We start from the raw sequence: 17,791 nt of genomic DNA on the forward strand, positions 1-17,791 counted from the left end.
TCACGCACACACACACACACACACACACACACACTCTGTATCACACCACGCAACTGTAAACAGATTATCCCACCTCACACACACATGAGGCCGTCTCATCACTGTTTGGTTCTAATTCTTTTTTCATTAGAATGTCATCCAGTGTTAGTTAGAGCCAGACGTTCGCTGACCCACAGTTATCACCTTTTCCTGTGGATTGATCTGAAATGCACTGTGCTCTCTTCTAAAAGCCAGCGATCGGGGAATCAGAACCCTGTTACTCGCCCCCGGCCCGTACCTTTACAAACAGGAGGGTGTGTGTGTGACCTATACCGTAGTTGTTTGGGAAGAGAGAGGGTTGTGTCTGTGTTAAAAGGGTGATGACAACTCCTTTACACCAGTATTAGTGGGAATATGGATTTTTTTTTAAATGCGGTTAAAGATGCAAAAAATTGACTCATTTCTCAAAATAGAGTTGTTTTTTTCTTTTCCTGGTGTGTCCGGGGATAAAGTGCACTCTCACCTCAACTTAGCGCATTCACCTTGGTGTCAAGTTTCCATCGATGCCGACTGGAGCCGATAAAAAGCTCTGTCTACTGCAGATTCTGACCCGGGAGTGAATGCTGATTGTTACCATTCACTTTGTCGACAACAACCAGATGAAAGCAGGTGCTGGTGAGTTTTTTTAGACATTTGAGTCTTGTGGAAAGAACGTGGTTGGCTCAGGGTCCATCATATGAGGCCGTATTATTCTGTCCGGGGCTTAAGTAGAAAATCTGATATTCATGTCATGCATCTTGATCATGAATTCCAGTAAACTCCAGTATTGTGTAAATTACTGGAATATGTTAGGAATTTGTTATGCTGCCCTTAGGTAGTTTGATGGGATTTAATCAAATCCAGTGCTGAATTCCTTATCAAATCTAATTGTGTTTTCCTGTCAACATTTCCATGAAACCGAAGTCATTAAAAGAGTGAGTTTAGATCTGTGACCTACATAAACAGGCCACAGTTTTTAGGTCTAATTAATGTCCACAACCTTTAGCTTGAAGAGAGACACAGTGATGTTTGTCGTACGTGTGCTGGCAATAAGTCTTTCTGTGGTGTTTGGTCCTCAGAGACCTACCTGGTCTATCTCCATGAGCTTGGGGAAGGCCCCCGGCCACTCAATGGCCACCTTCACGATGTCTGCCGGCGGCGGCATGGCTGCCGGGAGGGGTGGGGGGAGGCGGTGTACGTCTCGCTGCCTCACACCTCTGTCACCACCACTGGAGGAGGCTCATCCAAACCTGCAGGACAGGAGTGAAGGGGAAAGGAGGATGGACACAGGAATGAAAGGGGGAACAGGGGGAGAAAAATGGACCAGACATTAGTAAAGATCTGGGTCTTTGCTTCCTCTAAACATTTTAAGAATATTATTCAAGACTAAAGAGAAAAGGTGAAAACGGGGCAGAGCCGAGTTCTGCACAGCTCTCGGGGGGGGCGGCTACTAAACTACTGATAACTCCAGCAGAAACTAAAGTGAGCAACTCAAACCAATTATTCACCCTCTTATATCATTTAAGGGTTAAGAGGAAATGAGTCAACCTACTTAAACTGGTTTACTGTTATTTATAGAGATGTACTCTCTGCACTCATTTATTTTCGCACCTCAAAAATATCTGAGGTCAGGCTACAATGCCAAATGTCTGTATAACCACAGCAATCGCCCACAGCTTAAACACTCTCTCCTGTTGACCTTAAAAACTTAGCTCTTCATGCAAATTCCAGCGAACACCACTTATACCAGCTCAAGTGGAGATACTGTTTATTTTTGGTATTTGTTCACGGAGATCCATTTTATTTGCAGCCGTTGCCCAAATTTAATTTGCAGTTGTTGACACGCAGAGCAGTGGCACGTGCTGCTGGGCCAGATAATTCAATAACTTGATTCAAATTGAAGATTATCTGCTAATGAGGTCACAGCAGGTAAGTGGGTTGATGGAAAGTCATTATGTTTTTAAGAATGTACGCTGCTCAGTCGGGTTCAGTCATTTAAATGCAGTCGCAAGTCACACAAATCACCCAGCAGCGTCTTCCTACAACTTCAACAGAACAGACGCCCCGGTACAAAGTCGTTTTTCGTACGAGTTGTGACATTTGAACACACAAAGCAGCTCTTTCTCATTCATGAGTTGTAGCAGCACTTATGTCACAATAGCAGGTGAGCATGCACGATACAGCAGCAGAAGCTTTAGCCGTCAGTCCAGAGAATTTCCCTCCATCTGGTGGAATAAAGCGGCATTCCACAAAGATTTACACATTAAGGTCGGTTTATCCGTCACGAGGAACACAAACATCCATCGAAACACAAACTTTGAATCTGGAATATTTTAATCTGATCTGAGGAAATCGGTCAATGACATCAGCCTGGTATTTATGGCTTTAATTTGGAGACAAACTACTGTGTGTGCCTCCTAAGGTCTAAGGTCTTTTAACTTTTTCTTTACTTCTTGTCTTTGAGGTTTTGTATTCTTGTTTATTTGTTGTCTTCATGAAGAATGGCTGTTTTAAAAGGTGCTATATATATATATTAAGGTATTATTATTATTATTATACCCAGGCCCAGAAATTAAGCACTAATATCAAAGCACTAATTTGATTTTATAGTCACAGTTTTCCCTATGAAGTTTAATATTTGAACAAGTTGGACATCCACTGTCCTTTATCCAGAAAAAAAAAATTTGAACCAGGAAAAGTTGAATAGATGCTACATCTAACAGAGCACATCAACAAAATAAAAAATAATCACAACCCTGAGCATCTAAAGCTGTCATTTTCTATTTCTATTACTGAGATAAACACAACTGAAGCACGCAAAAAGACCCTGAATCTGTATTTGCAAACACATGCACCGTGGTTCACGAAGAGAGCAACAAAATCTGTAGCACTCAAGCCTCTTTCATGTGAACACACACACGCACACACATGTAACTACACTGAACTGAGCTCGTAATCCTGGGCGGCTCCTCCCCGGCTCAGGTCCCTGTGCAGAGGACTCCTGAGAGAGCCCATGATATCTGACAGAGGAACAGGCAGCTGGATTGACCTGAAACCTTGTGGCTTTCTGAGATAAGCCAGCTGGACGTGATGAGCAAAAACGTACCGAATCAGAGTTACTCTAACCCACACAGGGGGGTATCTGGTTAAAGGCACCTTTCTGTGCCTGCAGGGGTCTAATGAAACCCACCACTGCACAGTTATGAAATAGAAAATATAGCATTGATGCCCCTGAAACTTACTCAGGGAGGCTTCAATAATTTACCATTCCAGCCTGTCTAGAAATCTTGGATCATCTTAATTCCTGGTGAAGAAGCCTGTTTACATATTTATTCTCAATCCATAATGCAACAACACCGGCTAAGACTAATTCCTGGGGGACAAGTACTGAGGAAAGAAAATGTGTGTCGATATATGCAGCATGTAGAGAGAGTAGTGAGTAATTGAATGTGTTTGTGTGTGTGTGTGGACAAACTGTGTGCAGACATAGTTACTGTGTGATTGTTTTAGATGAACAGGTATTAAGTTGATGATACTGTCGTATATATAATGAGAATAGCCTGGCGTTGTATGTGTGTGTGAGTGTGTGAGTGTGAGTCAACCCATAATAATCCACCTAGCATTTATTCAAGGGCCCGTTGCCATGGCAGCCGCTGCATCAAAAGCGGGAGAGGTGGATGCATCCCTCTGTCTCTCTCTCTCCCTCTCTCTCTCCCTCCTAAGTGCGTGTCATAGTCAAGTCACGTTTGTCACAACTCCACAAAAATGACTCAATCCAACCCTCTGCTTTGAATTTCAATAGTGAAACATGAACGAGTGTGTTCATTGAGGATTATAGTGCTTTAGTAACATATGTTAAATACTTTCTGAGGCAATTCAGTGCATCTCTGTGCCCCCCCCCCCCCCCCCTCTGTAACCTCACACAGAGGGGGAGGAAAAGCTCATGGTGGTGAATGAGATGTGGCGAAAACACTAAGGCAGATAAACAAAGCTACATGAGCACAATCCTGCAAACATTACAATTAATGAAACAAACGTGTATCGTTTAAAGAATAACAGCAGCAGCATCCTGTTTAATCCCTGTTGGGATAATAATGAGCCTCACAAACACAGCCCTTATAATAGTAATCTACTCTGTACACAGATTTGAATCCTCCAGCTACAGCTGTACACAAAGATGGACGACGCGTCTTCATTTCCTCCCACTATCCAGAAATCCAGCCGTATGCTGCCATCGCGTGTGATTAGAACCGGAGCAGAGTCTGAGCAGCATCATATCATAAGAGGAAGCCACAGTAGCGAAGTCCTGTCAATACATACCCTTGACCAATCAAGAGTCACGTCACTTCATCTTTATAGCCTCAAATAACTTATTGCAACCAAACTTACGTAAGAATCTGCTTGATAAGAACTAGATTAAATGATGAAAAACACTTTGACTTTTTAGTACAACCCACTAACATGGAGGAGATGGGATTTATGACCTATACTTAACCCAGCCACACGGTGTTGTTTGCTGGTCACAATTCTTTAAAGAAACAATTTAAGGATCCTGTTGTCATTGATTTGGAAAATATAGAAATATAGGCAAATATATCATTTTTGAATTGATCAAATTCTTAATTAAAATTGACGTCCCAACTTCGGACTGGTTCAACTGGTTTAGTTTTTGTGCACAGAAACAGTTTCCCTGCCACCGACGGATTATTCCTAACATTTCAGACGACTTACTTTCACTATTATCTCTAAATAATGTGATTCTGATCATCTGACAGAACCAATTTGCTTTATATATCTGTCTAATGGCTTGTTTTTCTGGCCCAGTCTGTTTTTGTGATTAGCGATGCTTCAATATTCCCGTATCTCAGTAATTCATTTGGTGAAAACAATGCAGACAGAGAGAAGCAGAAAATAACGACACAAATTGAGATAAATATAAATGATCCCTTACAATGGAGAGAGGAAAGTTAATCTGTGTGTGAAGTCACAGTCCTTTTGAATAAGGGTTTGGGTTTTCCAGTAACGACAGTGTGTGTGTGTCTGTGTGTCTGTGTGTCTGTGTGTGTGTGTGTGTGTGTATTCCGAGCACCTTGTCATCATCTTCTGAGAACTATATGACTCAGAGATGGACGGCCTTGAAGCTTATTGATTGGACTGAGACACACACACACGCACACGCACACACACACCACCGTAAATCCCTTGAAAATGGTCTCAACCGTAATTGAGAGACACAGCGGTTTAACACACCGCCATGAGCAGCACCCATTGGATCAACATGTTTTTCCTGCAGTGGACACACACTTGCAACAGCCGACTTTCTCAGGCGTGTGTTTGTCTCCATGTATCCTCCCCATGTCGTCAGTGAGTGTTTACTACGGCCTGCGTATCAATCTGTTGCTCTGGCATCTCCTCGCAGCCTCCTCACACTGTAAATGGAACCTTGTTATCGAGCTCGCTGCTGTCAGAACTCATCACACCAGAGCAGGTGATTTGCTGCAACATGGTTCAGTGCGAGCGCGAGTGAGCGCTGGGTTTATTTCTCCCTCTGCCAGAGGGTTAAACAGGCCAACGGGACACAGAACTCACTCCATCTCTTTCTTTTTCCAGGAGAACGCTCCAGTCAGTTTGTCAGGATGGGACCTCGCTTCCTTCCTCTCCTCCTTCACGCATGCATTTATTTTATCTGACATCTTCAGCTTCCCCTCTACTAAGTGTTTTTCTCCACAGAACAAATTATCTTTTCCGGATTATGATGAAAAAGAACATCAACCAGTTGCTCCACACCATGTCCAATCATTGGTTTAACAGGCATTTAAAATCCGGCTGCTGGCGTGATTGCACTTTTTACGCTTTACGCAATAACACGTTGCCAAAACCATCAAACCACTCGTTTAACTGGATCTAGTGGATCAGCAAGGTTGTAATTGTTCAATGTGTCTTCAAACACCTGCCGTAACCAGAGAGCGATGTGCCGCTGCAGGGATTAGTTTTAGTTACAGTAGCCCATCATTCTAACAGATTAACTGCAAAAGAGTGTACATAAACTAAATCTCATGTTACGCTCAGGAACCTGCGACCTGATCCGCTGCCAGAGGTCGAAAGCCAAGAACAAAAACATCAATAAACAGGGGAGAGGGGGAAAGAGGAGAGGAAACACAGAGTGGGGGGAGGGAGGGGGAGAGAAGTCCTGTGATTTGTTGGGCAGCAGAAGAAGAAGAGTGCTGGGTTTCACCTCAATAATTCATGATGAGCAATCTGAGGGTCACATCATCTGTGGAGGGAGAAGGGAGGAGGGGGGAAGAAACCCAGGTGATGCAGTGATGAAGGTGAGAAATGAAAGAGGAAGGTTGTGAAGAAGGTTAAAGTGAAATAATGACCAGAGAGGTAGACTAAAGTAAAAGGTTATGTGATGAAGGAAAAGTATAATGAAGAGGGCGGCACTGTGGAACAGTGGTTTGCCCTCACAGCAAGAATGTTCTAGGTATGAATCTGAGTTCATTTCCATGTGGGATTTTCATTTACGCTGTCTTCCTCATGGACTCACACGTATGTGTTGGATGCATCAACGGAAACACTGCTCATTAATTTTGATTGGGACGAAAGCATCAATCGCACCATGTCCGAATCACGTTGATATGCGGAGCCAGAGGCAGCTGGCTAACCTGGTGGGTGTTCATGTGGTTGTGGATTTTATTTCCCATTTACTCTTCTCCAGTTTGAAATCCAAGCGGCGAGCACGGCCACTGTCAGGCGCTGACGCAACACAAACGTGCAAGCACAACGAAAGTCCAAAACTGGAATCTCTCACTTGACCACGAAGGTGTGAATGTGATATGTCTCTTTGTGTTGGCCCTGCGACACGCTGGCCTGTCACCCAATGTCTGCTGGGATTGGCTCCTGCCCCCTCACAAAGTTGAAAGAATATAAACGACACGGATAAGGACGGATAATGAGGAGGAAAACAGTTTGAGACATATGAGGGGGGGGGACGAAGATAAAAGAGCAAAATAAAACATGCAAGAGGATAGAAAAAAAGAGAGAGTGTTGGAAGTTAGATGAAGAACGACTTTTCCAGAGCTATACATGTAAGTAATAAGCAAGTAATGGTTGGAGAAAATAAATCAAATCATTATTTTCTACACCTGCACCCTTCATATAATATATAATTTATTTCCAGATGTTAATTGATCTATCAACACCACCTTCTAATGGGAACCTCTCGAAAATAATTTGTATTGTAACACAATGATGTCTATTTGCTTTTTTTCAAAAGGATTTTTTACACTTTGATGTTCTTTTAATTAAAACTATAGCTTATAGAGCCGTAGAGAGGAGGATGGGGGGAGACAAACAGACTTAGAGCATGAATATCAAGGGGAACGTGATCTAAACTAAAGTGCAGCCTCTCCCACTCTGCTCCTCCTGGGACCTTTTAGCAGGAACCCTGATGGTGGGAGAGAACATGAGGCAGCAGTTTCTTACAATGTCAACCCTGATGAACCTCAGGCTTATAAAGGAAAGTCTTTGTTGGCACATTCCCTAAATTGTCTGTGTTTAAATTTTAGGAGATGACCTCAGGCATTTGCATTTAATTGCCACTTCATTTGAAGCAGTCTGCCTGGCCTGAAACGTACAACACAGTTCAGACACTGGGATCCTCCAGAACCGCTCCACCCGTCGATTACATGATGAAATCTCTCATTTAACTCACGTCTAACTAAAACTAAAGCAGTTTAATACAAATATCCTGCCATAGATCCTGCCTTGAAGGACTATAATGGAATATAAAAATCATAAACTAGTTTTTATTAGTGTATAATGGCATGAAAATTATACATACAATAATACTACGTTTTCCAGTGATATCTGTTTTTTCAAACTAAGGTCTTTTTTTCCAATAAAGCATTTTTGGCTCAGTATCAGGTTTAACCCCGTCCATACTAACACGCCTGAAAATGCACATCATGTGACCTCTCATGTACACTGGGTACGCACAAGCCCATCTACACAAGAGTTGCTGGAATAATATCTTGTCTCCTACGCACATAAGCAGCTGCATTATTTTAAAATGCCGATTTTAAGTGCACAACATTTGTAAACAGGGTCAGCAAAGCTTGTAATTGATTCTCCATGCTGCGTTATACACTGGTGGGTAAGCGATAGAAGCCTGATGAATCAGTGAAATTGTGACCGAAACGGTTGAGAGTGTTTCCATCATCGTGTCCAAACCTCTCAGTTTCTACCCGGCCAAACTAAATCAAACCCTGGAGTTCTCAAACTAAAACGAGGACAGGAGCATTTTGTGGGTGGACACAGGTTTATCTGAAGCTGAGTTGGTGCATTTTCAAATTAAATGTAGCAGTGTGGATGTAGCAGAATCCCAGTGTTTTCATATCCTTAGAATAAGCTTCTGCAGTAGCCCAGAACATGCAAACTTAACACCGGCTCTTCAGTGGGTCTAATGGTTTTTTACAAAGTAGGTTCTCCTATACTACGGGTATAATAGAATAATATTTTAACAGTACTTAGTCAGTTTTCTCATTAGATGGAGGGATACTAAATAAGAACTCTAATGTCAACAAATCACGAAGACTACAAAAATATTATTTATACAAATGTGCATCTTCGGTATTAGTTTGCAATATGCAACTTCACAGCTAGATGCCACTTTTTGTCAGGGTCATTTCACAAATGGAAGTGCAGAAATCTGAGAGCATAAGTTCCCTGAGCAAACAGAAGACCAGCCTGAGTGAACTCAAACCGAAGCACAGGTTGCTCATCCCGAGACAAACCATTTTTAACAGGAAATCTGACTATTTGAGAGAAACAGCACGGTTTTGAGGGAAAGCACAACAACACCTCAAAGTGAAATCCTCCTAAAATGATAAACGTGCTCTTGAATAAAAATAGGAGAGAAACTCCATACCTATATAGGCATATATGCAGACATCTGCGTGTGGGTGTGTCTGTATTAACCTATGCACGGGGTGAATTTCAAAAGGAGCCTTTCTGGCTCTTCACCCGATGCCTCTACAAAGGGCCCCGCCTTGCCACGGGGGCCCTGGTATGTGTAAGAGAGTGCGTGTGAATCTGTGTGTGTGTGATCCTTTATCTGAGAGCTGAGACAAAAGACCACTGACAGGGTGCAGAGAACCACAAGTTATTGTTGCTCAGAGCGTGACGCCTTAACACACACACACAGACACACGAGCCACAAGGAGGTCATGTTACAGCCTAGAGGAGAGGTGTGTGTAAGACAGAGATGCACAGACCTCACACAGTCTCTAAGAAGTCCAGATAGAACAGTGGTTCGCACAATCCCTTTTATTCAATATTATTTAATCATCACGATCCAAAACTCAATAGTGGATGTAACAATACTTTTTTGATCCAGGAATTTCTGTTCCACTTTCTTTAACATTGTGAGATCAGGTGTTTTTAATAATTTTCCTTAATCTCTTGGAGAATAAACTGACCCGTTTAGAGGACTGATATTTGTGTGTCTGTGCAATTTGATACAGATTGTAACAAAAATCAGGATCTGGATTCACAAGGGGACTGTGGGGCCGTGGTGGAGGTATGTGCTCCACTGAGTATCGTTCTAGTTCAATATTAACTTCTATCTTATCACAAGGTTTGTTACTCAATTTTGAAAGTGCAGAAGTATCTACAAGGTGCACAAGTGCTGCTCATAGAGAATAATAACACAAAAAACACACCAGAGTGTCAAGACAAAAAACAAAAAGGCAGAAGCAGAGGATGAAAATGCTTGTGTTATGCCCAGTTCCCCAACACACGCACACACACACACACACACAAACACACACAGACACAGATGCACACACAGGAAACTGCTGGCTCGAAGACAAAGGGCTGACAAAACAGCTACAAATAAAAGGAGGAAGACAAAAGGAAAAGGGGGAAGGCTGAGGTCAGGGTTTAGAAATATGTCTTCTGCACTCAACCATGGCAGGAACTCCAAGAGCCTCAAGATGCAACAATATTCACAATAACAAGAAAGAAACACAAGATCATAGACTGGAATCACAAAGCACCAGATACTTTTCATGAACTCAGTACGGCACCTCCTAAAGTTGCGAGTTCTCTCTGCGTGATTCATGCTGGGCCGCTCAGCAGGCCTCTCTCTCTCTGTGACAAAGCCGCCCTAGTTCTCGCTGCACCTCTGTAACCAGGATATCCTGTCAAACGTTGACACCAGCGGATGGTGACATGTCTCTACATCAGCAGACATCCGACCCCCAGCACAGGCGTGAGCCCTTTAGAAGCACATGTACAGGGGAATCTACTATTTGTGTGTCCTTGCATCAGAATCTGCACACACAGGAAAACGGGTGAAGCATAGAGCTACGGCAAATTGCAGAACAAGGCAAAAGCCTGAGCCTAAAGAGTGAGTTACAAGCAGAGCAAGCCAGCAATTTGTGGTGAATAAGTGAGTCAGGAACGTATAGAGGCACTTGGATGGCATTCTGCAAAACGTTAGGAGACAAGGACACGAGAAAACCCCCACAAAAGCAGACACTCGCCAGAGGAAGAAAAAAAAACGAGGCAAAGTTAGGGCTACAGGCGCACAGCTAATCCATAATGTGGATTGTGAAAGAACCTTCATACTGCCAAGTAATTACTTTCCAACATAGCCGATTTATCAGCTGTGTAAGTATGCGCTCTTTATCCTTTTCAGAATCCTAAACTACTGACACCACATTTCCATCCCATCAGAACCACGAGGCCACAACGCTGGAGTGTCTTAAAAACATACATCCTCGCGACGGCATTTCCATTCTTTTCTGGTTAAATACGGAAAAAAAAAATCAGTCCAGTGTCGAGTCAGCCAAGAAGCATGTAGAGTATAAAACAAGACGTGTGTTACTCCAGGCTGCAAACATCGAACCACAATGTGACTGCCCACTGGTGACACAGAGGAGGCAGGAGAGTGCACGGAGCCTCACCCTGAGGCCTGCTGCATCCTGTGGGGCACGAAGTGAGAGTAACACAAAGAAGTGAGGACTCACCCGAAGAACTTGTGTTTTCTCTCGCAATCAATGAGTTTCTCGCGCCGATATCTTTCTTGACCTCTCAAGTTTAGTCTGACTGTAGGTGGAATCTCCTCAGCATCATAAGCTACAGACAAATGCCTCGCGACTGTCAGTGCACCGTCTCGCCTCAGGCAAAACAACGACCAAGAGAGTGCCGAGAGAGACAGGCTGAAGGAGGAAGTAGGCGTTTGTCGAGAAAAGAGGAAACGGGTCTACGAGTGAGAAGGAAGCGGCAAAATTCAAAGCGAAGACGACAAGTGAGCGGGAAGACGTGGCTGGAGTCTAAGGTTTAAGGTAAAGATGTGAAGAAAGATAAAGCAAACAAATCAACGCTGTGAATGAAAACATAATTGGCAGTTATATCTCATATGGGGTCTACGTTCTCCACCTTCTGAAATCAGTCCTACAGCCGATTTCACACATTTGTTTTCTGAAAATGTTAGGAAAATGTGCTCTGGACATTTTAAGGAGTTTGCTTTTCATATATGATGAACAGATGAAGAAGATTGACGTGTTCCGCAACATTCAGGCGACAGCATCTGGGTAGAGCACGCAGGAGGGAGGACATGACGCATGATTTACGCTGTGGAGGTAACAGTCTTTTGTGTTTACAGCACATCTGAAATCTCCTTGTCGTTTCCAAGTTGACATCTTCATCATGTGTGACACCTCTTTTCCATCCTGAGAACTTTTTATTCTTCCAACGTCTCATCCATCACCTGATAGAAATATCATCAAAATGCCCACTCGCTCTCTGTGAATTCTCCAGACATGTTGTTGCTGTGCTCTTAAATGGGCTTACTCAAAAATGTGGAGTTAGTCGAGAAAAACGGACACTACCATTTGCACATAGAGTCCCTCTAGTCCCCAGATTTCAGTTAAAGTATTAAGACAGAAGGTTGGAATCAATCTCCTCAAAAGAACGAAAGTAAACAAAAAAAGACTGCTACTGCGCTTTAGAAATGCATGTGGGAGGATTTTATTTAGAGCTTCTCTCACTGTTTCTTTCTAATTTCAATCATTACGCTAATCACCCCTTGGCTGCTGCAGCCTCAGATTCGCTGGACAGTGTCGTCTCAGTCGTGCAATCCATAATTGGATTTCCCAAAAATGTTAAACTCCTGATTTAATGATTTACAGTGAAAATAATTCAACCCGTGTGTCACGCCCGGGCCACAATGGTAGCGTGTGCAGTGCGTGACTGCTGTAACGCTGATCTGCTGCGTCTCGCGAGCGTCTGTTGTTTACACAGGGAGCGTGTGTCAGCTGCATATTTGCTGCAGAGCTGCTCCAGGTTCCTCGTATGACGACTGCTTTTAATTGAATGAAAGCAGGTCTACGCACTCAAGTGAATGCCAGCACACTACAGGATAAAGACGTTTTACGTCCTGTCCTGCAATAAACACAATTACAACAAAAAAAACTTGTTAAAAGAAATTAATTGGATTCAGTCAACAGAAACGCTAGAGTGCTTTTACTTTGAAGCATTTACAGGAAGAGTTGCAAATATTGATGTTCCGTGCGGCACGCAGAGAAAATGGGCACAACTCAGTGTGGCGGCTCTAACCTGATAACATGGGCGCAGCAATAAAAAGAAAGATTATGCATTTTGCACATTGGACCCTGTCGCAGCCAGTGAGGCCCGAGCGATAGTCAGTGTGCCACACGAGTCAGAGCAGACGAAGCTCCAAGACATCCAGCCAAGTAAGTGCTACAGGGAGGACTTCTTCAAGAATACACACATTAACCTGACGTTTTGTCACTACCACAGACAAGCTAGACTCAGTGACGCATGTAATACTGTCGTCTGAAGGTGATTACCACTTTCACTTCCACCTCTATACCGCCACACAGTCACTGCTGATGCAACAAATCTAGGAGTGTACAACAAGCACCGGCAGAGTGACTCACATGATTTTTGCTGTCAAAAAAAAAAGGAAAGAAAGTAGAGCACTGATCATGACCTAAGAGGCTAAAGGCCCAGATGAGACGCTTACTCGTTGGAGCAGGGCGATGACATCTTCGTTTCAGAGTCTGAGAGTCTCCAAGTGCAGTGTCACACAAAAACAGATGTTTACTCCACCCAGGCTGAGGTCAACTCTGCCTCATACGAGCCTCATAAACCAAACGTCCCAGACTTTTAGTTCCGACTCAGAGTCCCAGAGGGCCTCAGAAAAACAAGTAACCAAGTAACGCAAACACTTCAAGGCAGCAATACCAGTGTAAAGTAAACAAGCAAAGAGAAACATATCATAATATCATATCCCTAATGAGTCGTTGAATGTTAGAGAAAGACGACCGTGAGGCAAGATGCTCACTGAAACCTGAATGCAACTGAGAGCTGAGGAAGAGAAAAAGTTTAGAGGACCTGTATCACTAATGCAGTGGTTCTCAAATGGGGGTACGCGTACCACTGGGGGTACTTGAAAGTACTCCAAGGGTACGCAAGATTCTCTTTAAATATATTTTAATTAGCATTCATTCAAAAATCCTTTACAAATTTTTATTTAATAAATATTCAATCAAATATAAGACTAAGTTCATCAATTGAATTTTATACTCAGTAGAATATTCAATTTCATTATCCTAAATACCCAGAGTCTCCCCCATTCCGATGGTTTGACCCAACCTGGCACATGCCACCTGTCATCACCTGTCATCACTGCCGCCTTGAAAACCCAAACAATGGAGTCGTGGTTGAAGCGTCGCAGCAATGCCGCTGAAAACACGGAGGGACAAGTGCCAAAGAAGGCGAAACCAGAGCCGGCAAAATTCCATCAATATTCAGAAGAATATGTTTTAATGGGATTTACGTCCACGAGTTGAACCCACCGAAGGGTTTGTGTTTTTTCTGTGGGGAGAGATTAGCACATCATCAATGGCATCTCAAGACCAAACATGCAATTCACGTTGGTAAGCCACCTGAGATTTTTACAAAATTGAACGAACTGAATATGTCTCTGCAGGGCAAGGACTTCAGAATTTTAAACCTGTATGACAAGGTGGGTGGCTTCCTGAAGAAAGCAGAGCTGTGGAGAAGGGCCTCTGCAAAGGGGGATTTCACCTGCTTTCCACAGGTGGATAATTGGATAAGGATGTGGACAGAGCTCCAGTCAAGTCGGTCATAATGGGCCATTTGACCAACTTGATTCAAGATTTTCATTTCTTCTTTCCTGACATGGAGGAGAAATCTGCACAGCTGGATTGGGTGAGAAACCCATTTCTCTTGTCTGTAGCAAACGGAAGCAAGCTACCGATCACTTATCAGGAAAAGCTCCTGGAAGTGTCATCTGACCGTGACCTCCAGATGAAGTTTGCCACATCCACACTTGCCCAGTTTTGTGTGTGTGTGAAGCAGGAGCACCCTGACCTTGGACAAAAAGCTTTGGAGCAGCTACTAACCTTTGCCTCAACATATTTATGTGAGGCCTCCTTCTCTGCAATGACTGTTATCAAAACAAAGCAAAGAAACAGACTGTGCCTGGAGAAGAGCTTGACCACAGCAGTTGCTTCCCTGCCACCAAGACTGATCAAGATCCTCAGTGAAGCACAAGCACAAGTTTCTCACTGAAATATAAATGCATAAGCAAAGAGGGTGCTTTAAGTTGTAAATAATTTGTATGTGCACAAATCGTTATTTATAATTGAGATAATAATTTTTTTGTGAAGAAGTGTTTCAAATTAAGTTCGTAAGTTCAGTTTGAGAACATGTCTTTGTTATGATCACGAAAGAGGGCACTTTAAGTTGATAATTATTTTTATGTGCACAAATCTCTATTTATAATTGAGATAATTAATTCTTTCTTTGGTTATATTGATATCTTTTTATCTCCAAATTGTTCAAAAGAGACCACTACAAAGGAGAAATGTTATGCCCTTTGATGAAGTTGTAATTTGAAAGTTTCTAGTTACAAAGTTTTTTTCAAAGCGGGTACATCACTGAAAAAAAGGTTGAGAACCTGTAATTTAGATCATAGACAAATCTTGAACCTCTGATAAACTGATCTTTAAAAAAACAACAGTTGACATGTATAAAGGGTTTATTCTTTATGATGTATTAATGTAATTGCTTTTATCAAAGAAAAGTCTTTGCAACCTAAGAAAAGCCTTTGACCGATTAGGCAGGTAGTCGCCACCTGTTAGCTTAGATAGCAGTATATTCCATTATACTATTTGTTGTTGGTTGGAACCTGCCAATACACTCTCTAAGATGGCTAAAACAATAATGGATTCAAACAACAAGAAAAGACCTGATGATGTCAAACTTCTTCGTGTGCCAGCATTATCCAATGCATTCTGCATACTGGACAAACTGGGCTCTGGGAGTTTTGGAATAGTTCAACAGTGCTTAAAGATGGACACTAAGGAGATTGTGGCTCTGAAGTTTGTCTCAAAAGCAGAAGGCCAAAAGGAACTGGATATTCTGGAAAAACTCCGGGAGATCGGTCAAGACAAGAACAACTTTGTCCGGTTCAATGGGCATCACACACACTGTGATCAAATTCTTCTGGAATTTGAAAAGCTGGATAAGACTTTGTTTGATTGGCTTGGAATATCCGGGGAAAAGGGGCGGCCTCTGTCTGAGATTCAGGCAATCACAAAGCAGCTGTTGGTGTCACTCACTGCCCTGAAGAGCCTAGGTCTGGTGCATACAGACATAAAGCCAAACAACGTAATGTTGGTGGATCAACAGCGACAGCCTTCAAAGGTGAAGCTGATTGATTTTGGCATGGCTACTCGGGTCTCCGAATTGAAAACTGGACATAATTTCCAGATTATTGGTTTCAGGGCCCCTGAAGTCATGCTGGGACTTCCTCTGAATGAGGCCATGGATATGTGGGCTCTCGGTTGCATTGTGGCCTACCTGTACCTCGGCACATGTCTGTATAAACTAGGGACTTGCAAATATCAGGCCATGAAGAACTTGGTACAGATAAATGGTCAGCCCAATGACAACCTGCTGAATTCTGGAAGGTACACCAATGTGTTTTTTACAAAGACAAAATATACCAAAAAACAATTGTGGAGCCTGAAGGAACTTTGCTGCTGCAAGGAGTGTGTAGCACCAGGAGGGAAACGCACAAAGCCCTCGCAGAGCAGCAAGGGGAGCCCAGCATCCCCTACGATTCAGAAGCCCGGGCAGTTTGCAAGTCTTGATGACATTGTGGTGACTCGCCCAGGTGTGGCTGAAAATGAGGACACGCAGGCCTTTTTAAGCCTGCTGAAACAGATGTTGCATCTCGATGCAAAAAAAAGAATCGACCCAAGCGAAGCTCTGCGACATCCTTTCTTGAACATGAAGCACTTTCCTAGTGAGTGTGTCTCCAATCCTGACACGCCATCCGCCCCTGGGAGAAGACGAGTTCGCCGATTGGCAGGATGCATTGCAAAGGGCAATAAAACTTGTGTAGTAGGGGTAAAAGAAAGATATGACTCGTCTGCTATCACAAGTAAGGCTGAGGCATCACCTGAAAGGGCAAGAGGTGCGCGTGGTGAGAAATTCTCTTCCACTGACAAACGAGCCAAAGGTGATGCTGAAATTAGCCCCCTAAAGAAGCATATAAAGAACTTTCCCAGTGAGTGTGTCTCCAATCCCGACACGCCATCGGCCCCTAGGAGAGGACGAGTTCGCCCATCGGCAGGATGCAACTCAAAGGTCAATAAAACTTGTGTAGTAGGGGTGAAAAAAATAAACGACTCATCTCCCAACACAAGAAAGGCCCAAGCATCACCTGAAAGGGCAAGAGGTGGTCGTGGTGAGAACATCTCTTGCACTAAAAAAAGAAACAAAGGTGATGCTGAAATTAGCCACAGAAAGAAGATTATGAAGAACTTTCCCAGTGAGTGTGTCTCCAGTCCCGACATGCCATTGGCCCCTAAGAGAAGACGAGTTCGCCCAAAGAAGATGATGAAGAAAGTTATAACATTTTTTAAAGGGCTGTTACCTTGTCGCAAGGTTGATGTTGCCAATTAGACTCATATCTGACCTATAAAATAAACACAGAGCCCACAGTGCATCAAAATGTGTTACTGTCAACAGATATTGGAAATTCTGGATAAATTGATTCCCAATGTTCACTATAATCAATGAAAAATGTTCATATCTCGGTAGATCCCAAGTGAAACATTTCAGAATTTTATATCAGTGACAGAATTGTTTCAAATGTTTTGAAATTTGTTATCATCTCAACATCTTTCAATGAGTTTCTCACTCATGGAGCAATAAAACTTTTTTTAAATATACTACAGGCATCCCTATACTGTCAAGATGAAGTACAGAAATCCACACAATTTTATCTTGATAACCGCATTTGTTTTTTCAGTAGCAATAGTTAGAACCCTACAGACAGCTTTAGTTTGTCACGTTACATCATGAGTGAAGTGAGGTCACCTGGCAGGTACTGTAGGTACTGGAGCGCATTTAATATGGCCCTGAATGGAGCCATCCCTGCCTGGCCCTGACCTGAACACTACTCTACACTCTCAATTAATTTAACTTGAGAATATTGTTATTAGTTTTTGGTGATATATCAGCAGGAACAGGTTGAGGGAATGAGGAGACACACAAAGGAATGTGATGCTTTTATATTTGGAAAATGGCAAGAATCACAACACATACAGCACAAGTTTACATATGAAATTATTTATTATAATTATTTAAAGCAACACCATTCCACTACATATTCTTATATATTTAGATATTTATCTAACATATA

At 42.7% G+C, this 17,791-nt stretch overlaps 1 protein-coding gene across 2 annotated transcripts in view; it reads right to left on the reverse strand.

Moving 5' to 3' along the window:
• Window positions 1-17,791, reverse strand: part of elmo1 (engulfment and cell motility 1 (ced-12 homolog, C. elegans)) — a 107,642-nt gene that overhangs the window by 61,863 nt on the left and 27,988 nt on the right. The window contains exons 1-2 of one of the 2 annotated variants that reach the window (XM_062409204.1): window positions 11,052-11,226; window positions 1,106-1,268 (exon numbers count right to left, since the gene is read on the reverse strand). In XM_062409204.1, the coding sequence (XP_062265188.1) occupies window positions 1,106-1,183 (78 nt within the window). In that variant the 5' untranslated portion in view covers window positions 1,184-1,268; window positions 11,052-11,226. Of the gene's footprint in view, window positions 1-1,105; window positions 1,269-11,051; window positions 11,227-17,791 lie in introns of those variants that run through there. The other variant, XM_062409205.1, reaches the window with a different exon arrangement.

Source organism: Platichthys flesus, chromosome 17 (genome assembly GCF_949316205.1).
Source record: "Platichthys flesus chromosome 17, fPlaFle2.1, whole genome shotgun sequence".
Classification (NCBI taxonomy): domain Eukaryota; kingdom Metazoa; phylum Chordata; class Actinopteri; order Pleuronectiformes; family Pleuronectidae; genus Platichthys; species Platichthys flesus.